The 26,771-nt window shown below is 44.1% G+C and overlaps 1 protein-coding gene across 9 annotated transcripts in view; it reads right to left on the reverse strand.

Moving 5' to 3' along the window:
• EML1 (EMAP like 1) overlaps positions 1-26,771 on the reverse strand; it is a 172,477-nt gene that overhangs the window by 34,614 nt on the left and 111,092 nt on the right. For 5 of the 9 annotated variants that reach the window (XM_019639385.1, XM_019639389.1, XM_019639382.1 and 2 more), the window contains exons 3-6: positions 20,452-20,587; positions 13,009-13,065; positions 11,527-11,568; positions 9,998-10,132 (exon numbers count right to left, since the gene is read on the reverse strand). In XM_019639385.1, coding sequence (XP_019494930.1) covers positions 9,998-10,132; positions 11,527-11,568; positions 13,009-13,065; positions 20,452-20,587 — 370 coding nt within the window. The remainder of the gene's footprint in view (positions 1-9,997; positions 10,133-11,526; positions 11,569-13,008; positions 13,066-20,451; positions 20,588-26,771) is intronic. The other 4 variants (XM_019639383.1, XM_019639381.1, XM_019639387.1 and 1 more) reach the window with 2 other exon arrangements.

Consider the following 26,771-nt stretch of genomic DNA (forward strand, 5'->3'; position numbering starts at 1 on the left):
AATAATATTTGTTAATATCCTTGATTTCCAGAAAATTTGATGCAGTCCTCGGGGAGGGACCTGTGCTGATGCTTTGGAAGTGTCTGCACCCGTTCAAATGTGTTTTCAGCAGTTGGGTCTGCTACAGGGCTTCATTTTCTGAACTCTAACCTTACGTCACTGAAAACAGTGCTCTGACAGCACAGCACCACCTTTTAATGGAAAAGCCCAAGTCTCACCTTTAGGGCCTAAAAGGCCCCAAACAACCTTTCTGACCCCTTCACATTTCTGCCCCATCTCCCTTTGCTCTCCCCCTGTCCCTGAGTCCGGCCACCCTGCCCCTGTTGTCCCTCCCGCGTGCCAGGGGCTCCGGTGTCAGGCTCTGCTCCAGCCTCCCCTCCTCCTGGAGGCCAGTGCCACGGCCAGCCACGGGGCCCCTGCGTGGCGTCTGTGCTCAGAGCCACCCCAGGTGAGGCCTTGTCTGATGCTCCCCTGCCAGCTCCACAGGCCCTGCTCCTGACCCTCCCCAGCCCGCTGGTTTTATTTTTCTCTGGAGCACCGTTAGCCATGGCTGTTGTTTGCTTCTCCCCATTAAGAGGTAAGTGCCAGGAGGGTGGGGGTCTTGGCTTTCTTTGTTGCTGTGCTCCCGGTGTCCATGACAGCAGACAGCTGCTGGATGGAACTGGGTGAGGTCTGGAGTCCCGTGGGATTCCTCTCAGTTCTCCCTCCTCAGAGTTCAGCAGGCCCAGTGGGTCTGTATCTGGGCAGGTGACCCTACCTCTCTGCAGCCAGACACACTGCTGCCTGGAACCGAATGTGAGGCCCAGAGCCGAGGGCGTCACTCTCAGTCCTCCCAATGGGACCTCAGACTTCACTCTGCACCATACCTCAGGGCCTCTCCCAGCTTTCCCCGTCCTTCTGTGGGGGTGGCAGCCATGGCCTGGCACCAATGCAAGGCCCACAGTGTGGAGGTCTCTCTAGGTCCCCCTGTTCTGCCCTCCGATGACAGCAGGCCATGCCTGAGCACTCCTGTCCTGCTCCCAATCTCTGTCACGAGCTCACTGGAGGTCTGTGGAAACGGGTGTGCATGTGTGTGAAGATTCCCCTTGTGCCTGGAGTCCCAGGAATTCTAAACTGCCCGGCAGTCCACACTCAGACTCTCTTTATAAGCTTTCAGCTGCTCTTTTCTTACTCCCAGCCACGAAGGCTCCCTCCTCCTGCAGCTGTGGGCCTGTCCCTCCTAAGACAGGCTGGTCACTTTTTGGACTTTAGTTCATCACATTACTTTGTGACTTCGGTGGGCTTAAAATAGCTGTGATTTTGTAGATGACCCGGCTTGTTCTCATGGTTACGGGGGAGGGACACTCCTGTGATTTTCTAAGCGGAAGCACAACCTTCCCTCCAAACTTCACATATTATTAGATTCACAGGCAGGGGAAGGACACCAGAGGAAAGCCTTAAACAGAAGACTACAAAGCGAACGTTACAGAAACATGACGACAGCAAGCCAGGTAGGCGATCGGAAGACAGGGAGCTCTTTTTTCCATCATGACTTCAATCACAGAAGTAGAAAGATGCCAAAGCCATGAACACAGAAAGAAGCCACCCAGAGCCTTTCCTGGAGAACGAAAAGAGCTATTACGAATCATGTTCCTCTGAGAGAAATCTGTAGGGGAGCACGGACGCCAGACATAGGGAGGCCCCTGGACTTGTGATGCTGAAGCAACGTAAGAGGAAGAATGAATGATCGCCATTAAAAGATCAGAAAAAGGCAGCATGCATGGTGACAACTGAGGGTCACTGAGAGAAGGAGTAGGTAGTTCCGAAGAGCTCACATTCCTTTAACTCTTACTGTAAACTCTGCTTCACTTTTTTGATATATTGTATTTAGAAAGCATACTATTGCTATTATATGTTCATTATTTTAGAAAGTTAAATTTTTACAGAAGAAATTCTACATTTACTTTAAAATCCGTTATCCCCGCCAATGCACCATCTTTCCTGAGAGGCAAGAAGAATGAGTGGGAGAGAAAACTTCACTCCTGTGTGCAAGTGTTATAAATACAAACCTGTGACGTGACTGCGAATCTCCCTAGCTGTGGCGAGAAGGGCAAACCCACAGAACGTGTGATGAGAACCATGATCCAGAATTAAGGACCGTGTGGCTTCTGGGCCAAACCAGCTCACTGGAGCCGTGCACTGGACACAGGTCCTTTCCAAAACCCCCCATCAATGGAGCTGAGAGTGGGCCCTTCAAACCCAGCAGCATCTGAAACGTGCTTGGGCTGCGAATTCACTTGGCACGGGAGCTGATGCCTCTCGAGGTGTTATGTAATTTGTCTATTACCCATTCCTCGGTGTGAGCTACATGGAAAAATTAAGTGGGTGACTTAAGACTCCCTCGACAGCCAGGGTGTGGTTCCGTGTGGGCAGGGTGAATAGATGGGACCAGATGAGATGTCATTCATCCTTCTCTGAGGATGGCTCCCCCTCCCCCCGCCCCCTTGCAGCCCAGGAGAGCAGGAAGGCCAGAGGAGAGAGAAAGGGTTTCCCCGCTGGCAAGCGAGCCCTCATCTCTTGGCTATTCTGGCACTAGGCTGAGGCCAGTATCTGCAAAATGAACAGTGTTGCAATCCGGGGCAGATTTTACTGCTGCATTTTGGCAGGAAGGAGACTGGCTGGAAGAGCTGGGCTTACAGTCCCTTGATCCAGTGGGTTCAGGAGACTGTCCTAAGGACCCTGGTAAGCACTAAGCAGGACCTGGGGCTCGCAGAGGACGCAGGTAGCCGGGAGTCTTCATCAGACCCGTGGTTGGGTCTGCAGGCAGCAGGACAAAACCAGACAGGTGGCCTGAGGAAAAACTCCCACCCTCATGCCCATGAAGCGGCTACAACCCTCAGTCTCATAGCGGCAAATCCCAGAGAACGTGCACTGTGGGCTTTGGGCGCAGGGACTATCTAATTGTGCCCGCTTTCCTTTTCATCCGGTAAAGCTCACACTTGCCACAGTGCAGACTGGGTGCTTGTAAGGAGGAGGGTCCAGCACAGAATGTTCAGGCTGCAATTCACCGAGCAGTCACTGCCCCCCTACTCCCTGGAGGGACCCGCACTCAGCACTTTCACATCTGTTACCTGATTTACCCCAAGTTCCTAGAAGAGGGCTCAGGGGCCCGGCCCTGCACACTGCAGGTCTCACACATGCTTGGGTAACAGGGTGCCCTGGGAAACCAGGATTAGAGCAGAACTGACAGGGGCCAAATGCTGTGTGAGCAGATATACCTGCTCTTGAAAACGATCGGTAAGGCTCCATCAAGGAGGAGGCCCTTTCAATGTCAAACATGTTCTTTCTCTGTGACTTAGTCATCTATAAAAACTTAGCTCTCAGCATGCATTTCATGACTCCTTTTGAAAAGGATTTCACTCGATGAAACAAAATTCCTGCTGGAAGTCAAAATACTCTACTATGGAAGTGATCCTTGTTTATATCAATCGCCCCTCAGCAGCTTTTAACTAGAAATAGGGTCATTAGGAACCATCTATTCATACTGTCTAGAAGTCACTGGAGACTTTATTGAACACAAAAAGGACTGCTTTGTAGACATTTCCACCCAATACTTGCAGCTCGACATGGGGGAAGGAGGCAGATGCCGAAGTCAGCTCATTTGTGTCCCAGTTGGGCAAGTCGCTTCACCCCCATTAGCCTGTTTCCTTCATCTACAAAATGGGGATGGAACCGCCTAGAAGTAGAGAGCGTATTGGCAGGATTAACGAAAACGTGTGACAAAGTGCCCAATGCATGGCTATCAATTAATATTACTTCCTTCTTCTTCCTAATTTCACTGACAAGAGCAAACGTGTATTTCTGGGCTCTTTACCTAACAGCCTCAAAAGTAGAACAACATAAAGAATATTAGCACTTATTATTTTAATATAGATTAAAAGATAAATGACCCTGGGCCCTGAAAAATGAAACAATCTCTTCAGTTAAAAAAAAAAAAGCCTGATTTGTCACCAAATTTCCATTGCAAAATGTTTCAGAATCTAAAATGTAGTGTTAAAATCATCCACCAATAGGTGGTGCTGTTTACATAGATCTTAAATAGTTTAAAATTAAATATCAATAGATAATATCCTTTCATTCATTCATTCAACGAATATTTACTGAGCACCTACTGAGCGCCAGGCGCTATGCAAAGTGCTAGGGATACAAAGAATAGCAAGCGACTCAGCTTCTCCCTCCCAAAGCTAAAGAAGGGCCAGGGGGAGTGGGAGAAGTTCCAGTTCCAGATGAAGTTCACCGGCAGGTACAAAGCAACCTGAAAGGCACCTAACTCAGACCTGAGGGCCAGGGCAGACTTCCCACAGAAAGGGGCAACCCGAGCTGGGTCTGGAAGGATAAACTGGAGTTCCTCCCAACATATCCAAGCGTCCTCCCCTGCCAAATTTCCAGACACACACAAATGCCACTCAGGAGAAGGAAAACCCCTCCTCTTACTAGTGCTAGAAGGCGTAATCCACGAAGCTACGCATTTGTGTGGGGTTTTCCTGTATCTGTTTTTATTTTATAATAAAATATAAAGGTTTTTCTAAAAATGCTATCATCTTACTTAGACCCACATTTCTTTAAGACTGAGTTGGATCATTTTTTCATTAGCTACTTGGTATTTGTACTTCCTTCTCAGTGAACTACCTGTTCAAACCCTTTACCCATTTTTCTATTGAATTGTCGTCTGTTTTCTCACTGGTTTGTGTTGAGCCCTTTGGAAAGTAAGGAAACCGGCCTTTTTCAGTTGCACGTGTCATTAGTGTTTGTTGAGAGAACAGACTGTGCTCTGCACATAGTAGGTGCTCAATAAGTAGGCAGTGCTGTGGAACCAAATAGGTAAGGTGATAGACACGTTCAGAACCTCCAATTCCTCCCTCTTCTGGTTGGGGTGAGGGCAGAAAACAGGAGTTGGAAGATTCTAAAATGTCCCAAAGAAGAGAGGTACTTCCAGACCGGGGAGTGGGGGCAGGGGCAGAGGTGTGCAAACATTGGTTCCAACACTTCGGGAGAGAGAAGGTAAGCCCCGCAGCTACTATTTACCCAGTGCAAACAGTAGGCAGGCTCGTGCAGGGATTCTACGTACTTGGTCTTATTTAATCCTTAAAACAACCCTGGGAGGTAGGTACTGTTTTTACTGGCACTGAGGAAACCCCAAAGAGATTAACTTGTTCAGTCACACAACAAAAAGTGGCAGAGCTGGGATTAACACCTGTTTATGGCTATATCGCCCCCATCCTTTTAACCTTTTTTGTTATATTGATTGGGGTAAAAAGATTTATTCAACAAACGTTTGCTGTGTTCCTACTATGTGCCAGGCATTGTTCTAGATGTTGGGCTGGTCGGACTGGATTGGAAAGACCTTGTTGGTAACTGGATGTCCGACTGAAGTGCATTTAGATAAATGGTGGTCCACAACTAGAGTAAATGGTGACCTAAAATGACGTTGTAGGAGTCTATTTACTGACACAAAGAGATAGTTACAGAGTAAATGAAAAAGAGGGTTTTAAAACATGTGCAGAAGAGTATAATTTATGTCAAAATGATACACTACACCCTAGAAACAAAACTAGATGGAAATGTAATAAAATGTTAGCTGTGTGTTCTGAGCGGTACGATTATAGGTGATATCCACTCCCTCTTTTTTGTGCATCTGGGTTTCCTAAAACACGTTACTTGTGTAATAAATAAATTACCTCAAAAAAAGAACAAAAATCTTGCTGGGGAAAAGTGAGAGCTGGATCTCAGGGCACAAGGGATGAAGGGCCTTGAGCCCTCGCCTGAGGATTAAGATTGAGATTGCCGTGATGCTAAAGTAAAAGAACAAATCGGAGGGTCTTGAGGTGTCATTAGAAAGACTATTCCATCAAATGCTAGAGCTTTAGGAAGGATGGAGCTCAGTGTCCAGCTCAGCGGTTCTGGACGTCACAGTTCGGCTAAAACGGCCAGTACGGGTGTTCAGGTTGTGCACTACGAAACGGCATCTAAGGAACCACACACACAGGGTAGACATGTTCAGTATTTTGAAGTTTTTTTTTCATATTTGTCAACTCCAAAGATGAGCAGTTTATATGTTTGTTACAACAAGGTTGCTAGCAGATGGCTGAAACACTTATTTTTCTAACAAAATCAGCCTGTTTTCCAAAATTTTCTGATGTGAAACAAAGTATCCTGCTTACAAAGTTGACAGTCAGAACTACAAAGGGTGAACTAGTTTTATAATTGAAATAGTTTATCAGTCTAATGACATCTAATATAAATTGTAGCAGTTTTTCTGTCTGAAACAAAACACTTTTCAATTAAAAATTCCTTCTTGGATTAATATAGTAGTTACATTAGTACAGGTCATGCATCAAAATGTTATTGTCGATTCCCTATTTAAAGTCAGTATGTGCTTCACCAAGACACAAATCACTATATAATTGTTAATATTCAGTTACTATCAATAATATATAAAGTAAGTACTACATTGCCATATACTGCTTTTGTTTTTCAGGAAGTTTGGTCAGTGCAAAGATTAAGTGCTATTAAAATGCTGTGGCTCGTTACCATCAAAATATTGTGAAATGTTAGATGAAAGCCTACAATGTCACATGGAAGATGGTCAAATCCAGAGACCATTTCCAAAGAAAATGAGATACAGAAGCAAGAAGACTGAAACTATCATAAAGAATACGGCTTCTATGAAAGCAAAGCTGAATCGTTTTAAAATGAATTATTAAACCTGGGACAATATGAATGTTTATATTTCAAACACATTATTATTTTAGGGTAAACAATAAGATGTGTACAACTGATATGGAGTGGCTTTATATTTGCTGTAATATTTACTGTAATTGAGAAACACATGCTGATGTGGAATTGCTTTCCTTGCATAAGAGGAGCCTTTTTCTAATTTTCACAAAAGCGTCATACGTGCTAACGACAGCTTTGCACAGGGTGTGTGGCAACTGTGAGCTTTTCAGCAAATAATCTGCGACCGATACAAGTTCAAGCTCGGCTGTTTGAATGACTTGCCTCTTCTACAAATCAGGCCAGATCCAAAGCGACCCCTCTAATATCCTCCTCCTCCCTCCCTTGCATCGTGATGAGCTTTCCTGAATCGTACACGGCCGGCACCAGCCCCTTCCTCTCCTTTTTTCCTTTGAAGACATGTAGTCTTCCAGCTGCCACAGTGCTGACGAGCAGGCTGAAGTAATTCCAGGTTTTCAGTCTTTGTATGTAACCTATTTTGTTTTGTTTTTAAAGCCTAACTTTCAGGACTGGGACCCCAAGCCCAGTGTCAAGGTATCTTGGTTCCTTTTTTTTCCCCCCATTTCATCCATCTTCCCACCCACCTCCCTTTTGGCAACTATCAGCTCCTTCTCTGTATCCATGGGTCTGTTTCTGTTTTGTTTTGCTTATTCATTTGTTTTGGTTTTTTAGATTCCGCATATAAGTGAGATCATGCGGTGCTTGTCCATTCCTCCGTCTGACTTAGTTCATTGAGCACAGGCCAGCTCATTCTGATGTGACATTAATAACCATGAGAACCGTGAGGATATACAATACTTTATTTCCACCTAACCACTTTTAGATGTTGCCAAAATCTGGGTTGAGCTCACAGGACTGTGTCACTTATGTGGATGTAATTTAACGTATGTCAGACCAGAAAAAAAAAAAGGCTAATAACTTCAGATATCATCTAACAGCCTCATCTGACGAATGAGGAAAATAAAGCTGGGATGCTGAAAAGCCTCTGCTCTGCAGGGGTCTCACTTTCTCACAGCTGCCACAACGCCATGCCTATTTACGGCGTGCCAAGCACCATGCTGGCGTATTCCTACCAGCTAGCTCCTTTATAAGATTCAAGGGAATTAGGTATAAAAGCCAGAATTCACAGAGGAAAAAACTGAGGCTCCGAGAAGTGGCAGAACTAGCTTACAAACCCAGATCTTTCTTGTACTCAAGAGCCTGCGCCTTTTCCATGGTGTCTTGCTGCCTACCGTAACCAGACACGGGCAATCTATTTAAGTGTAAGCAGCATCCTGGAACCATGGACAGATACTCGCGAGTGATGGGGAGACCACACTACCTTGAGACCACTGAATGCCATCATGTTGAAAAGGGAAACTGCATGAGGCCCACTCCCTCTCCTTGTCTGTACACGCTCTCCACCTTGGAAACTGGGCATGGGTCATTATGCTATAGTGGCCAGCTCTGCTCTAGTGCCAGGTCACGGCTGCCCAAGAGTGGGCTGCTTACACAGGAATGGAGAGGAAGAATGAATGAAAGGGGTCAGGCAGCGGCTGAATCACCAACTTGACTGCTTCTTAGCTGCCGTGTCTTCCTGTCTGAGTCATTGCTGCCGTTACGCCTTTCGGCCCCTAACGGCGTCTGTCAGTACCAGCCATTCCCTAAGGGAAGGCAGGAACTTGCCCTCTGAATTTCCTAAGGTGCACGCAGCTCACTGTCGCTATTGCTGGCCCCAACTATTCCTGGCGTCTAATGAGACAAAGAATTTATCTTTCAATGGACATGTTCAGTTGCTTCAATTATTTTTAGAAAATGATTAGTAAATTTTCCAGTCCCTCATTTTCAAATCAAAATTTCCTATTGTGGACATTAAAAAAGAAAAAAACCCTTTGTAAATATCTTTTACGGAAATATTTACCCAGCACATTTACCAAAGCCATGGGATTTAAAAGATAAAACAGATCTGGAGTTTGCACAATGCAGATTCTTTTTGGAAATTCTTAATAAAACTCAGATGTGCACAGAAGGGGCCAAGTTTTTAAGAGCTGCCAAGATCTAGACAGCTTTCAGGTCAACTTCCAAGCTCATCCTGAATTCAGAGACACCCACAGGCCACAAGGCATCTCTCATGTGCACAGCACACTGTTGTCATTGCAACCACTTGGCCTTATCTCCAAGGTATTATCACCTAATTAGCATAATCTTCTGATAAGAAGCACTAACAGTTTAAATTAGAAGACAGAACCCCTGTCAGTGGTTTCTGAGATTGTTAATTGACCATGGACTTGACCTCTGCTATAGATGTGAGAAGTGCCTGCATTTTTTCTACAAAAGGTATCATTTAGGAATAAAACTGAAAAAGAGTTTAAGCTTCCTTTACAGGGCTGAATCAGAATGGATATACAAACTTGGAATTTGTACAGCCTGCGGGTTGGAGTCAGTTGCTGCTAAATGACTAAGCCTTCTCCTTACATGAACATTTGGGGGGGAAAATTTTAGCCTGTGAAGCTGAAATTCCTTCCTAAGGTTTGCTCAACAGAGAGAATAAAATTAAAGCACGATGTTTAAAAGACAGAATAAGGTAAATTAGGTAGATCCCGTGTACACAATACATTCTTAAACATAAAACAAGAAATTAAAACGCCAAAATTTGCTTTCACTAATAAGATGTTGCTATTAGTTTCACAGACACTTATCATAATCCATCAAATACTTGGCCTCAAAGAAAAATTCAAAATTAGGCGTAAGTGTGTATTTCCTAAAACCAGAAAGAAAACGGTTCCTATTTCTGGCGTTAGGGCAATATTAAAGAAACAGGTTAGACAAATCAATAAAATTACAACTTTTCACCCACTCTGACAAACATCCACTAACATGAACTTTAAAATGGCAGCAGAGAAAACCAGAAATATGAAGTGCTCCCTATGGAAAGTCAGAACAGCTTCCCAATTCCACATGGTTGGTACTAAGCAAATTTTTGAGAACTATTTCTGTCTGCATAAGAGTGCTGGGGGTCCAAGTTATAACTTTCTACTTGGACAAGTGCTGGTGTGAGCTGTGATTACGGCTGCCCCACCCAAATGGCTGTTGGATTAAGCGCCCACAGTGACCTAGGGGGAGGCCCATGCGCCCACGAGAGCTCCTAGCTTGTGTGCATGTTAGGGGTCTTCTGATTCATCTCTGGGGAAAAGAGGTAACAAAGTATCGGAGCGGCAGGACCCCCGGATAAGACACCCTATACCTTTCACTGTTCTTCTTGCCACTAGAAGAGCTGCTGGTCGACCCTGTGCGATTCCGGTTGCCTTTGGAATCCCCGTAGCTTTCCCTTCGGCCGCCGGGAGACACGCGTTCAGAAGAGCTGGTCCTCTTGATGGTACTGAAAGTGACATGTAAATGACAATGAAACCCTCAACACAGTGATCTTATTTTATTGCTGTGTGTAGAAACATATACACAAAACATCGTATTTCTGTGCGGACATTTAAAGGATAGATTGGTTCTAAAGTCCTAAGTATAGAGATCAAGAAAAAATGTCTTTTGGCCAATCCCTCTGCCTTTGTAACAGTGGCCGTCAGTACAGTTCAAAGTCATAGAGGAAACTGAAAGGCAATGTCCCCAACACCATCTGTGTGAGAGAACTCCAGGGTCTAAGGGAAGTGACCCTGCCCTTGAGGTTTCAGTGTAGACCTGTGGTCGTGGTCCTCCACCAGGGTGACCTTGGCCCCCACCGTCCACACTGAGGATATCTGGCAATGTCTGGAGACATTTCTGGTTGTCACAACTGGGGAGAGAGGGCTGATTCTGGCATCCAGTGGGTAAAGGCCAGGGATGCTGCTCTACACCCCACAGTGCCCAGGACAGCCCCCCACAAAGAATGACCTGGCCTCAAATGTCAACAGCGCTGACACTGAAGCACTCTGGTCTGAAGGCTCACGTGGGACATACACAGATGGGATGCCGCAGGTGATGACAGAAACACTCCACGCTATGGAAGGAAGGTGCTGTGTTGGGCGGTGGTGCCCATGTAAGCACTTAACGTCCTTCTGTGAGACTGGAGGGCCACAGCGGCTGGAAGCCGGGGGAGGGTCGTCTGGGGGAGACTCCCTGAAGACCGAATTTCTGGGAGAGATCAAATGAGCGGCTTGGATGTGTTGTGAGTACACAGTGGGGAGGTGCCCTTCCCAGGAAAGGGGTGTCCTGTGCACAGGTGACGCTCAGGGTGGGGTAGGTCAGAGCCCGGGCAGGGGGGAGGCTCACGGTTCTGCTTGTGGAGCACGTGACTATAGCACAGGCACCCATGCCGTGCTCTAAACTCTTCATCATTAGGCCGTACATTTCCTGAGATCTTGTCTCATTCATCATTCTGATATACTTTGCAGAGCCTGGTATAGGAGCTTGATAAACGTTTATTAAATGAAAGGACAAAACAAATGAGCAAGGAAATGGGAATGTCATGCTTTGACCCTGTCACAGGAAGAGACACGAGGTGCTTTAATGTGGCACCTGCTTCGGGAAAAAGATAGAAGGAGCGGGGGAGGACGGCGGTGCCGGTCCAGGGCTGGGCTGTGGGAGGAGCACAGACTTGAGTGGGTCTAGTCTGGAGGCACGCGGAGGGGTGGGTGGCTGGGTGCAACCTGCGTGGGCTCGGCTAGGGACAGGAGCTGTCCAGCTGGCGGTCACTGACCACAGACCCACGTGGAGGAAACTAGCACGTGAGGAAAAAGACAGGAATGACACCAATCCACAGGGTGACGGTAAATGTTTACGAACCTGCCACGGGGGCCTGAGGGAGCAGAGAAAGACCCAGAGGGACTGTGGAAGGAAGAAAGGAGGGGTGTCAAGAGGAAATGCGGCAGGACTGGCTAGGGTGCTGGGGGCGGCAGGGAGGGGGCGGGGAGGACCCTGTGAAGACATCTGGGGTGGCTTCAGTGCACACAGCTCCAGGGGAGGGTGGGAGATGGACCCAGACTTCCATTAGGAATCTGTGGGCACCGAGGCACTTGAGACAGCGAGACGCGCTGCTCCTGGGCTGACTTGCGGTGCCCTCGATTCTCTATAATTCAATAATTACGCAACGCGCAAAGCCTCGCCCGGGAAGGCTCCTGCGGCCTCGTGGGGCCACCTTCTCAGCAGCCATCCACTCTGCTTTTCTTTCTCGTTTCCTGCTAGCCTCGTCCTTCCTTCAGGCCAACGTTCAGCCCTTCTTCCTTTGTAATGTCCAATCCTCCAGTAAATAATCTGTTAGCCTGTTTTGAAAAACCGCACGGTGGACCGGCCTTTGAAAAACCACTCGCCCTCTGAGTGAACAAACATAAATCAAACGACCATAAATGTCAGGCTCTGAATGCCCTTTCTGCACAGTCCTGTTTTGGGTAACTGAGGAAGCTTTGAATTTACAGCTCCAGAACCTTCCAGCTGGGATCTGCATGGGCGTGCCTTTAAGGGCAAAATGGGAATTTTTAGAACACTCAATTTGGGGACAAGAAAATTACAGATCTTTGGGGAGCATTACATTTTTGACATTTGGGATGGAAGTCTAAAAATTATAGAAACCTTTGTGCTTCAAGTTCACGATTTTCCAGTGACGAAAAATACCCAACTAATTCAACTTAGTGGGTCATTCTCTGCCAAGTATCTAGTACGCAGCTCTTAGGCAGACAGCCCCAGCAGCTGGCAGCCCCACCCCCACCCCCCCAGGAGAATGCCTCTTCTCCAGTGGCCTTGTGGGAGTTCATGGCAAGTTCATGGCAACCTAATGACTTGTATAAAACACCCTTAAAGATTTGAAGAACCATGACCATGAGTCAGTGATGGCAAATATTGACCAACTTTCTGATAATAACACTCAGCCTGGTGGCTGGAAGAGTTAATAGGAGATAATGATGGCAACCTCAGCGGGCAGCCAACACTTCACGTATATTAACAGCTCTGCATTTTACACACGTCACTTAACTGAAGCCTCACGAAGCCTCTGCCAAAGTATCATTACCCCATTTTACAGAGGAGGAAACAAAATCAGGCATAAAGCAACTTGTTAAGACCACCTGCGATTTACGAAACCCTGAAGCACAGTTTTGAGGACCTGTTGAACATCTAAAAATCCAACAAATGTCAATAATTAATACAGTTACATGATCTGAGACTTGGTGAACGGGAGGCATTGCGTAAGATCTCTAAGCTACTGTGTTAAAAGGAAGGGGAAGTTACCGGGCAAGCAGCTAGGGTTACCAAGTAATTCTAAGTACCCCTCACCTGAACGTTGATCTATTCAGTTTGCCTGCATTGAGAAGACTCAGAGACGTGTTTAATCTACGTATAAGAGGCACAGAAACAAAGCAGAATAAACATGAGTGCAATCATAAAAGCGTGGAAAAATATTTTGGCAAGCTTCAATAAATTACAGAACACACACCACACACTGACATGGAAAAACGCTGTGGTTTGCATATATAGACTTGAACATAATCCATCCCAGCTCTTTCAAGTTACGTGTCATTTACACATCTGCATTAAAATGTAACGTTTTTTGTTTTTTTTTAAATCTACCATTGTTGTATACATTGAAAACAACCAAGACATTTCCTTCTGAGTGCCAAGAGCTCTTATGAATTGAAGAGGATTTGCTAGGACTCAGAGCGAAGGGCAGAACACAAAGCTTGAAGACAAGACATTCGCAGGAACAAGGGCAGCCAGAGGGAGTCATGCTGTATACTCACTGCGAGAAGCCTCCTTAAATAACCAGAGGGAAGACCAGAGCACTTATGCTCCCTCTGGACGGCATGCCCTTTACTTTGAAAGTGGTGGACGTACTGGTTTGGGAGAGGTTGAGCAACAACGCAGCACATTTTTTTAGTGCTTAAGGCGAGTACAGTACTTTAGGTGTAGAAATACACAGATACCGTCATTTCTTCTTTTCTCTTCTGCTCTCTAACCCCCTCCCAAACCCAACCTTCTGAGTTTGGAAAATATAACGGCTCTTCACATTTTACATTACACACGCAGTCGATGGCTTTTGCCAGTGTAAACGAAATTTTATTAGACATGCTGAAATTTCTGCCATGGAAACTGGTGACCAGAAGAAAAGTGGCAATCTGTCTTCTTATGGTTAGATAACTCCAAGCATAAGAAGCTATAATTATATCCTTCGTTTATGCGACTTGGAATCAAGAGTTGGTTTTCCAAAATTTTGCAATGATCCCAAACTTTTACAATAAAAAAACAAAACAAAAAAAAAAACCAATCAGAAATCTGACAGGTAGCTATTATGTGTGACCAGAGATTTTCGGATGATGTCATGTCATGATGATAACCAGGCGACTAACACTAGAGGAAAACAATTATTCACTCAACAAATACTTATTATATTAGGAATTGACCATATACTGGGCACTATGCTGAGCACTGGCGAGTCAACATGGACCAGGACTCATCTGGCTTTTGTCCTGCTCGTTACGAGATAATTCTGACAGACTGAGATCACGCGTGTCGATAATTAAGAAATGCTCTTATCTTTCACTGCCTAAAGACGTATCTTTGTGGCAAGAACTAAGTCATTTCCTAAGAAGGCTGGTGGTCTGCCAGATCAAATGGCGCTTCTTTTGCTACCATGTGAAGCCAACTACCTGAGCCCAGAGAGACCAGCATCACTTTTGATGAAGGGATAGGTGCCAATTCACTTCCCCTGTTCACAGCAGAATATTTCCACCTCTATTCTGCTACTGAGAACAGACCCAAAGCATAAGTTTAACACCTACATTTCAATGAATCTCAATGGTAAAATATTAGAAATCATATTTAAAAAAAAAACACAACCAAAAGCAGAATTTGTTTCTCTGTTCTTTAAATTGTGTATGTATCCAGCGTTGTCTCTGGTGCATCAACAAATGCCATGTTTCTAGCGAGTGTAACTATTTTTCCAAAGGATTGTCAGCTATTTATTTGGAAAGGAGATGTTGACCATCCTTCTCCTACACTGGGAGCAGGGCGTTTTTTAAATAATGTTCTCTTTTTGTACCATTTTTATTCTTTTGATCTCTCTTCTCACAGCTCTGCCCTATTGTAAATCTCCACTTAGGGGCGGAAAGAATGAGTGATGGTCTCTGTGTTGAGCCAGTGGAAGTGTGATTCAATTGTCAGCTTTGGGACCCCTATGGAGCAAGGTATGACCTACACTGTCTTCCCCGGATTTTCTGTCTTTTTTCCTTTGACAAATGGAAACAAAGCTTTTCCCAAGGCGTCCAAGTCCAGTCCCCAGTCGAAGTCTTAATTGGCAACACAAAGCACAACCCCTGGGTGCTGGACAATTTCCAAAGGGGATTTTGTTTTTAAGCACTAGGCTGAAAAACCCCAAAGACAAGAAAACAAACCTATATCCCTCCACACACTGCAGATGCCCCAACTCCGTTATGTGGAACTCTGATTACAGAAAAAGTTCTACATGATTGTAATCATATTTGAAATGGCTTGGAAGTTGTTTTAATTCTCATATTCACAATAGCCAGCTTCTTCCTGTTTTCAAAATTCTCTCCTAAGGAGAGATCTATAAGAACATCACCATGGAGTAACAATCAGATGCTAATGTTTGGGTTTCCGACTTCCAAATGGATGGGAACTCACATCCATGGAAGCCCATGAAAGCCAAAGGGAAAAAAAAAAGTGAATCACTACACTCTACTCAGGAAACCAAGAGTCCTGGACACTCAATCTAGAAAACCATGTATTTCCCATTAGCAGCTAGACAATAACTTATCAGAGTTTTACTTTTATTTTTTTTTTGCTCTGAAAATTTTTTTTCATTATTTAAGTTCCAAAGAGGGATGAATTATAAAATTCTATTTTCTTCAAGAATAAAGGGAAAGAATCCCATTTTTCACTAACTATCTGCCACTTTAAAAAGTCAATCTTGAAATTAAACAACTCACTCTTTTTACATTCATTTTTAGGAATTTATTTGAATAGAAATATTTCATAAAACTGTACTTAAATTCATTCTAAGTTAGCTTATGCAGACACAGTGAAGACCTCACATTCACATTTGCATATTAAGCAGAAACAAAAAGTGAGAAAGAAACCAAGCTGCACATCACGGAGGTCATAGCACTTCATCATTAGGGTTCCTCAAGTTAATTGGGATAAAGAATAGAAATGGCTTGTGTTTTCCTGTATATTATCATCATTGGATATTTATCCCTACAGATGTTTATCTCCTTTAGATTACATTGTGAACAAGTTCCCCACCCCCTCCCCAAACATACACACTTTGGTAGGCTGTAAAACAATGAATTTGTCAATATTCAAAGTGCAGAAATTTTTGAGACTCTGGGAGTTTTCATCAGCTACTCTGACACACCTATTAAGTCAATAATTATTGGACTGTATGTGTGAACAGTTCTAATATGTGATATCTTCAGGGAAACAATATTTTGAACAACTCACTCTTAAACAATCAATGGGTCAAAGAAGAAATCAAACGAGAATTTAGAAAATGTCTGGAGACAAGTGAAAATGAAAATAAAACATACTAAACTTATGGGATGCAGAGAAAGCACTACCAAGAGGGAAGTTCATAGCTGTCAACACATTAAAAAGGAAAAAAAAAAATCTCAAATCAACTACCTAACTTTACACCTCAGGAAATTAGAAAAAGAAAAACAAACTAAACCAAAAGTTAGCAGAGGTAAAGAGTTAATAAAGATTACAGCAGAGATAAATGAAATATAAAACAGAAAACCAATAGGAAAAATGTCAATGAAAACAAGAATTTTTTTTTAAGATCAACAAAATTGACAAATCATCAGCTAGACTAGACTAAGAAAAAAGAGAGAAAACTCAACTAAAATTAGAAATGATTACAACTGATGTTACAGAAATAAAAAGGATTCTAAGAGACCACTATAAACAAATATATGCCAACAAATTGGAAAACCTAGAGGAAATGGATAAATTTCTAGGTACATACAACCTATCAAGACTGAGTCATAAACAAATAAAAAGCCTGAACAGATCTATAACTGGAAGGAAATTAAAGCAGTAATCAAAAATCTCCCAACAAAGAAAAGACCAGGATTAGATGGCCTCACCAGAGAATTCTAGCAAACATTTAAAGAAGAAGTAATACCAATCCTCTTCAAACTCTCCCAAAGAACTGAAGGGGGGGACACTTCCAATCTCATTCTCTGAGGTCAGCATTACTCTGATACCAAAACTAGACAAAGACACAAGAAAACCTACAGACCAATAACCCTGATGAACATTAATACAAAAATCCTCAACAAAATACTACCAAACTGAGTTGAACAGTACATTAAAAGAATTCTACCCCATGGCCAAGTGGGATCCACACTTGGAATGCAAGGATGGTTGAATATATGAAAATTAACAATACACCACATTAACAGAATAAAGGAAAATATCACATGATTGTCTAGATGGATGCAGAAAAAGCCCTTGACAACATTTAACATCCTTTCATGTTAAAAACTAACTCAACAAACTAGAAATAGAAGGAAAGCACTATAACATAATAAAAGCCATATATGAAAAGGCTACAGCTAACATTATTCAATGGTGAAAGACTAAAAGCTTTTCCTCTAAGATCAGGAACAAAACAAAAATACCTACTCTCACCACTACTATTCAACATAATACTGGAAGTCCTAGCCAGTGCAATTAAACAAGGGGAAGAAATAAAAGGCATCCAAATTAGAAAAAAAAAAAAGTAAAATTTTCTGTTTGCAGATGACATGATCTTATGTGTAGAAAATGCTACAGATTCCACACACAAAAATTTAAAACTAATAAGCAATTTCAACAAAGTTGCAGGATACAAAAATCAATACACAAAAATCAGCTGCATTTCTATACACTTATAATAACTAATCCAAAAAGGAAATTAAGAAAGCAATCCTTTTGTGATAACATTAAAAAGGATAAACTACTTAGGAATAAACTTAACCAAGGCCATGAAAGACTTGTAACAGAAAACCGCAAAACATTGCTAAAAGAAATTTAAAAAGACATAAAATGGAAACACATCCCATTTTCATGGATTAGAAGACTTAGTATTGTTAAAATGTCTATAGAACACAAATACATCTATAGATTCAATGCAATCCTTATCAAAATCCCAATGGCATTTTTTGCACAAATAGAAAAAAAACTATCCTAAAGTTCATAAGAAATCTCAAGGGATCTCAAATCGCTGAAACAATCTTGACAATGAAGAGCAAAGTTGGGGGCCTCACACTTCCTGATTTCAAAACATACAAAGTAACAGTAACCAAGACAGTGTGGTATCTTTATTGGCATAAAGACAGATAATACAGAGACTCAATGGAACAGAATAGAGAGCTTAGAAATAAACGCTTGCATATATGGCTAGATGATTTTTGACAAGGGTGAAAGGACAGTCTTTTCAACAAATGGTGTAGGAAAAATTGAATATCCACATGTAAAAGAATGGAGTGGGGCCCTAACCTTACAATATATACAAAAATTACTCAAAATGGATTAAAGACCTAAAACTATAAAACTCCTAGAAGAAAACACAGGGTTCCAATTCAGGATTTTGGATTTGAGAATGATCTCTTGGCTATAATACCAAAAGCAAAAATAGACAATTGGGACTATATCAAACTTGAAATTTTCTGTGCATCAAACAAAACAATTAATAGAGTGAAAAGGCAACCTATGGAATAGGAGAAAATATTTGCAAATCATATATGTGATAAGTTCAGAATATATCAGGAACTTCTACAATTCAACAACAACAACAAAATGAAGAACCCAGTTAAAAATGGGGAAAGAACTTGAACATTTCTCCAAAGAGGATATACAAATGGCCAACAAACATATGAAAAGATGCTCAATATCACTACTAATCATAAGAGAAATGCAAATCAAAACCATGATATTGCCTCATACCCATCAGGATGGCCACTATCAAAAGAGCAGACAACAAGTGTTGGCAAGGATGAGGAGAAATGAGAACCTTTGTGCACCGTTAGTGGGAATGTAAAATGGTGCAGCCACTAAGGAAAACATTATGGAAGTTCCTCAAAAAAATAAAAACAGAACTACTATATGACCCAGGAATCCCACTTCTGGGTATTTATCCAAAAGAATTCAAAGCAGGATCTCAAAGAGATATTTGCACACTCATGTTCACTGCAGCATTATTCACAACCAAGAGGTGGAAGCTACCCAAATGTCCACTGACAGACAAACGGATAAAGAAAATGTGATCCATACACACAATAGAATATTACGCCATCTTAAAAAATAAGGAAATCCTGTCACATGCTGCGATATGGATGAACCTTGAGGATATTATGCTAAGCAAAAGAAGCCAGCCACAAAAGGACAAATACTGTCTGATTTCACTTGTGAAATATTTAATGTGGTCAAAATCATAGAAACAGAAGGGGAAAAAGTGGTTGCCGAGGATGGGAGCAAGGGGAGGAATTAATGTGTACTGGGTATAGAGTTTCAGTTTTGTAAGATGAAAAAGTTCTAGACATCTTGTACAACAGTGTGAATCTACTTAAAGTTACTGAACTGTACACTAAAATGGTTATGATGATAAATTTAGTGTTGTTTTTTACAATAAAAAAATCATAACAGATGGCAACCTGAATCTTTAAAAAAGTCAGTCTTGTCAAACTTATAACATCTAGATAAATGGTAGATAGTCTATCTACTGCTGCCAATTAAGAATCCATAAGTCATTTCATGTGTATTCAAATAAATAAGTCATTCAAACAAGTATTAAACATATATAGAAATGAGGCCAAGGATTTCATTTTAAAGTTCTAGAAAGCCCTGCAAAACCAATTTTCTTAAAATTCACAAACAATAAGTATATGAAACTCCTATCTGATGAAACACAATGAAAATTTGCTTCAAGAATAGGCCATTATGTATGAACACTAGATACTGAAAAGATGAGATCGCCACATTTTCATTCCCAGTCACAACCCAGCATAAATCTAACTCTTACAAGCCCATGTTTCACCCTGTCCCCCACACAGCATGTTTGCACCCCAGGTCCCCAGCGCACATCAGGCAGTTAGTCTAATGAACTTGACAAGTTCTTGTCACAAGCCCACGAGGCAGTATTGCCGAAGAATTTCTTTAAGGCTTTCCATCAGGTATTTAATTTTCCAGAGCCTAAAAATTTAGAAAAGTGGCCCAGCATATTAAATTATAAAATTTCAACGTGATAATTATGAAATTACTAAAAAAAGCAAACCGCAAACTATGCCCTGACAGGCGACAATATCTAGAACCCCGCTGTTAGGCACAATTTAAAAGCTTATCCAAATTTTATAGATTAAAAATTTAAGGTGGGTATGGTCATCTGAATTTAGCCATGTGTCAAGTACGAACTTGGGAACAGCATAATCCTTTTTGCATAAGTTATATTCCCATCTGTTTTTTAAAAGGGAACTTTAAGTAAAAATACAAAACAGCACACTGTAGTTTTAGCGAATGAGAGTTCAAAGATAACATGATGAAATTTTACAAAGTGGAACAAGAAACCTACATGGTTCCTATTACGGTAACACACCAAAGACTGTACTTTTACAAGCGTTAACTCAGATGAAAACTTGCAGTGTCATATAAAAAAAATACGTGTTTTAAAATCTGAGATGGAACTGGTTTTAGACTCAGTGAAGGCACTTGATGCCCACCTACCTTTTGGTTGTCGCCAGCACAGCGCTTTCTTTCCTGGCCCCTGAGGGGGACGGCAGAGAGCCACTTGGCTTCTTTGGTAATACGGTGCCATTGTTGACGGTGGTTCGTAGAGGCAAGGTCTGCACCAGCGGTCTTGCTGTAAGACAAGCAGGAAAGGAAATCAAAGCTTGCCCCTTTGTCAAGGTGATGCTTTAAGAGACATACCAAGGAAAAGGACCTCAGGTCGAAAATGCCAGCAGAACTGACAAAGGTGCAAAGACAATTCAATGGAGATTTTCAACAAATGGTGCTGGAATACTGAACGCAGATGCTAACCTCACGTCTTACACAGAAATGAACTCAAAAGGGGTGACAGACGTTAAGTGTAAAATCCAAAACTATAAAACTAGATGACGACAGAGGAGAAAAATCTGTGTGATGACTTTTAAGATAAAACACCCAAAGCACAATCCATAAGAGAAAAAATTGACAGCTTGGACTTCATGAAAATTATAAAAATTTTATAATTTATAAATGCTTAAAACATTGTTAAGAGGATGAAAAGACAAGTCATAGGCTGGGAGAAATATTTGCAAATCCCATAGCTGATAAAGGATTTGTATACAGAATATAAAAAGAACTCTAAAAACTCAACAGTAAGAAAACAAACAGCCCAATTAAAAAAAACAAAACAAAACAAAAACAGGCAAAAGATCTGAACAGACTCCTCACCAAAGAAGATATACAGATGGCAAATAAGCATATGAAAAGATGTTAAACATCTTTTGTCATTAGGGAAATGCAAATTAAAACAATAATGAGATATCGCTGTACACCTATTAGGATGGCTAAAATCCAAAAACCAAACAAAACACCGACTGCTGGCCGGGGTGCTGAGCCACAGGAACTCTCATTCACTGCTGGTGGGAATAAAGAATGGTGCGGCCGCTTTGGAAGACAGGCTGGCAGTTGCTAAATATAGTCTTACTGTACAATCCAGTCATTGCATGACACGAGGTATTTACCACTGATTGGAAAACTTATGTCTACGTGACACCTGCATTTAATATTTATAGCAGCTTTATTTGTAATCGTTAAAAACTCCAACCAAGATGCATTTCCATTGGTGAATGGATAAACAAACTGTGGTCCATCCAGACCGTGGAATCTGATTCAGCAAAAAAGGCCATGAAGAAACCCACACAAGCCGGATGAGTCTGAAATCCATGGCGACGAGTGAAAGGAGCCAGACTGACAGGCTGCACACGGTATGGTTTCATTTGTAGGACAGTCTATAAACAGATGAAAAGAAGGCCAGTGGTTGCCAGAGGTTGTGTGTGTGTTAAATGGGTGAAGGACAAGAGATTACTTAGGTGAAACTATTCTGTGTACTGTATTGGTAGATAGGGGACACGACACATTTGTCCAAACCTACAGACTCTTATAGCCCAAACTGTGAAATTTTTGCAAATAAAAATCAATTCGGAGCACAGAGCCCTGTATTCTAGTTAGTAAAGCTCTTCCTCACAGGGAGCATGGGTTAACAATTCTGAAACCACTAGACATGAACACTGGAATTGGACCATGAAGTAAATGCACGGAGGATGGTGGGGGCCAGGCTTCTCACTGCTGGAGAGGACGTTACAGACAAGCGAGCGGGGAGGCTGGAATGAACCAGGTGGCCATGAAGCAAACCAGGGGGCAGCAGGACAAAGTCACGTTTGGATTGACATAGCTACACGTACAAAATCATAGATGTGTATGTATACGCATGTTAGTACAAACACACATGTGTTTTCTGGCTCTGTCTGCCGAGGGAGCTTAAAGCCATGACACACAGTGCCCAAGCCTTGGTTTCTATCCATTCCACAATGAAAGGAACCAGGACTCCTCGGGGAATTGCCTGAATGTAGGGCTGGGTAGGGAACATACAACACAAGCATGGCGCATCTTGTAGTGTCAGAAAGTAAGGAAGTGCTCAGAAAAGCAAGAGAACCCAAAGTCCCTGTACTGATGAGGGCATGTGAAAGGGACACCGGGGCCAACCGAAAGAGCTCCCGGTGGCCAGAGCTGGAACAATTGGAGCAACTAGATAAATAAAGTAGCACTGGACTACTTGTCCTAAGTATTAAATAAATATCCACAAGTCCTTACTGATATAAATGACTGAGTAACTAAATGAACGCGACAAGATCACTCTCCCATGCAGAATAATTGATGTACGTACTTTGTCCTCGAGGAGGCAGAACACAGCTCCCCGCTCCTCACATGTGGGACGCGTGGTGACTTGGCTCTGAACAGTACCGTATGGAAGTCGGAGGAGGGTAACTACAGTGGGGAAACCTGACAAGCTCTCCCTCAGCCAGGTGGCCAAGGTCAACAACAACAGTGACAAGTCATGTTGATAGAATGTCCCGGAAATAGCACTCTATCTCTATGGCTGTCCTCCCCAAAACCCATAGCCCAAGTCTAACCATGAGAAAAACATCAGACAAATCCAAATTGAAGGACAGTCAATGAACTGTCTAACCAGCATTCCTCAAAACTCTCAAGGTCATCAACAACAAGGAAAACCTGAGAAGCTCAGTCTAGAGGAGCCTAAGGAGACATGATGACTGAATATAATCCTGGAGGGATCATGGAACCAAAAAAAGGACATTAGGGATTAAACTAAGAAAATCCAAATAAAGGGCCGGCCGAGTGGCGCGATGGTTAAGAACTGGCTTGGGACGCCAGAGGGCCCTGGTTCGGATCCCACATGAAGGCCAGTGACACTGCCCTCCACAGCTAAGATGCTGAACAACAGCTCAACCTGGAGCTGGGCTGCCGTGAGTCGCTGGCGACGGCATAGGCTGCAGTCCCTGTGGCAGTGGGTTGCCATGGGCTACCGTGTGTAGCCAGCAGCCAGTGTGAGCGGCCGTCCAGAAGCCGGCGACTGATCTGCCTCGCCTGGGAAGAGCGCAATGATGGTGCCAACTTGGGCCAGTGAAGCAACGTCCTCCACAACTAGACTGAAGAACAAAACGACAGCAACTTGTCTGTTCCCCTTCCCCCAATTCCCCAGCGCTGTTCCCATCCCCCAATTCCCCAATAAAAATCCTACAAAAAAAAATCCAAATAAAGTACATCTTTAATTAATAATAATGGATCAATTCTGGTCCATTAGTTGTGACAAATGTGCCACACTAATGTAAGATAGTAATAATAAGGGACCGGCACAGGGAATATGGGAACTGTCTGTACTATCCTTGCAACTTTTCTGTAAATCTAAAACTATTCTAAAGTTAAAAAACATATTTAAAAATGCTAGCAGAATTTATTTTGTTCACCACAGAATTAAATCTGCCTCAATTTAGGCTCTTGAAAACATCACGAGTGACAAAACTACATAGAACGCCAAATTTTTAGTACACTGGAGCTTTTCAGCCCCTAAAGTGAGGGCCAGTCTTCCTTTTTTTTAATGGGACAGAAAGTGGAAAATGCCACCGTCTGCCCCCTTTGGCCAGAGCATGATGCCCTCTGCCGTCTTTCCTCATTTCCCGAGCACCTGCTGCAGCTGTGGGCTTGCCCAGGGCTGGGAGCGAACAGGCCTCAGCGGAAACCCCACGTTCCAACACCACGGCCTCAGGCTTCTGTCACACACTCACTTGCCTCCGCCCTCGCGATCCTTCTCTTCCGGGGCAGAAGCCTTTTCCTCACCGCCTTCACCTCACCTCTACCTTCTCTCTCTTCTTCACCCATCATTTCAATCTCCATTCTGCTTTTCCTTTAAATACACATATTGGGTTACATAGCGTTCCCCCCAAATTCATGCCCACCTAGAACCTCAGAACGGGACCGTATTTGGAAAGTGTCTTTGCAGATGGAATCAGTTAAGATGCGGTCACACTGGACTAGGGTGGACCCTAAGTCCAAGGACCAGTAGCCATATAAGAAGGCCACGTGAAGGCAGAGAGAGGGCCGTGTGACGATGGTGGCAGAGACTGGAGTGATGCAGCCACAAGCCAAGGACCGCCCGGGATGGCCGCAGCCTCAGGGGCTGCAAGAGGGGCCTGAGACAGCTTCTCCCTCGGAGCGCCCGGAAGGAACCAGCCCGGCCAACTCTTTGATTTCAGCCCAGGGACACTGATCTCAGACTTCTGGCCCCTAGAACTGCGAGAGAATACATTTCTGTTGTCCTACGCCTCCTGGTTTGTGGTCACTTGTTAGGCAATCCCAGGAAATGAGTACGATACTTGGATCAGTTTGTCTGTGCGTCCATTCCCTCTATGACTGGCCATCCCTCCCGTTCCCCCTGCAGCACAGCTCTCAGAACCGAGGGCTGGTCTCCGGGCACGTTCTGTGGGCCGCGTGCAGGCGAATCTCCTTGACATCCCTCCTCCATCTCCACGGCTCCTGACAACCTGATGCTCCATGTTCACGTCACCAGAACCAACAGAAAACGGAAAAGCTGAAATAATGACAGCAGCTCCTGAGTACCTGGTGTCAGGTAGAGTGGCAGCAACTGGAAACGCGCTGCCTCATGCAACTGGGACCAACAGTCCTGGCGCAGCTCCCAGCTCCCAGCCAGGCCTCCTCACGGGCAGGCAGGGGGAGAGGACAACTGCCCGGCCCCCAGGCCACTGCGTCTCCACGCCTCCTGCTGGTGATAATTTCGTTCTTTGATAACCCTCAGGAATCTGGCCTCGCCCTCTCTCCCCAATTTTATTTTTCCCACCACGTACCCAACTCTTCAGCGCTCCCCAACAAACAGCAACAAAATCCCCACCTCCTTAGTTTCTGTCAGCAGCTTTCCACCTGAGCGTGCGGCGGTCGCCTGGAGGACTCGCTGGAGGACGCCTTAGAGCCCAGGTGGCCGGGCCGCGCCCTGCGTCCAGAGCCTGAGAACCTGCGTCTCTAACAAGTTCCCAGCCATGCTGCCGCTGCCCCAGGAGCCACACTTGGAGAACCAGTGGTTCGTGCATTCTCCTCCTTGATGGCCCATCTCTGAGCCTCCATTACATAGCAGTTCATACCGTTACACTGTTGTTTCAGGTGGGCCAGTCTTACCTGGCCAGTTAGAATGGGTGGGGGACATCTGTGCTGGGGTGGGGCCACCTAGGCCTCTCGCCCCACCCTCTCTGAGTTGGATGCACTCCACATCTGGCTCCACATCTGGCTCCACAGGTGGGCAGCTCAGGCTCCCTGCTGTCTCCTGGGCTGGAGCAGCAGAGNTGATGGCCCATCTCTGAGCCTCCATTACATAGCAGTTCATACCGTTACACTGTTGTTTCAGGTGGGCCAGTCTTACCTGGCCAGTTAGAATGGGTGGGGGACATCTGTGCTGGGGTGGGGCCACCTAGGCCTCTCGCCCCACCCTCTCTGAGTTGGATGCACTCCACATCTGGCTCCACATCTGGCTCCACAGGTGGGCAGCTCAGGCTCCCTGCTGTCTCCTGGGCTGGAGCAGCAGAGGTGTCACCCTCCTCTGTCTGAGGGGCGGAGAGGAGGCAGCAGCGACCTTGCACGTAAGGCAGAGAAGCTGCTTTGGGAGCAGCAGCTACATCCAGTGGAGGGACCCAGCCCAAGGGACCCCACATGGAAGGAGTCAAGGGAGTAAGGACTCTGACCTCACTCTCTCCCCTTCCCAACCCTCAGCTGGGGCTCCCCACGCTCACGCTTACAGAGAAGCTGGACAGCAAGGGGACCTGTCCGTGCTGTCCATACGAGTCAGTCTCCAGGCAGGGAGCAAATGGAAGCGTCCTGGCACCCAGCTCCTCTCCAGTGCTGGGACAGGACCCTGACCCTGACCCTGACATGCACACATGCGCGTGAGCACACACACCCCCCGAACCAGGCTGGGCGAGCCTCCCCTACACTCCTCCAGTCCTTGCCGTGCCTGCTGCCCCCACACTTAGAACACGGAAACCATGGCCGTGCTCACAGGGGAGTACTATGCAGCTGTGTAAAAGGGACGCGGAAGGCCTCTATACTCTGCAGTGAAAAGAGCAAAGTACAGAGCAGTGAGTCCATATGTTCTCTCTTACCTACTGTGCCAGAAATCGGAAGACCTATAGCAGAATTAAAATGCTGACTCTTATAGCAGCTTTAAAAGATTTTGAAGTTATCAGAATGCACATGAATCAAGTTTTAATACATCGTTTGACAGGGAGGGGAGGCTGTCATGGTACCATGGTTATTTATTTGAATTCCCAGGCATGGGTCTAGTAGTGCAAGCATCCTGTAACACTGAAAATTCAATGTAATGGAACTACATATGAGGAAAAAAGACATTAATGAACTCATTGCAAAAGGTCATTTACGAACATCCCAAATTTCCATCAGCTGATGAATGGATAAAC

The sequence above is a fragment of the Hipposideros armiger genome, unplaced genomic scaffold (assembly GCF_001890085.2).
Source record: "Hipposideros armiger isolate ML-2016 unplaced genomic scaffold, ASM189008v1 scaffold_43, whole genome shotgun sequence".
Classification (NCBI taxonomy): domain Eukaryota; kingdom Metazoa; phylum Chordata; class Mammalia; order Chiroptera; family Hipposideridae; genus Hipposideros; species Hipposideros armiger.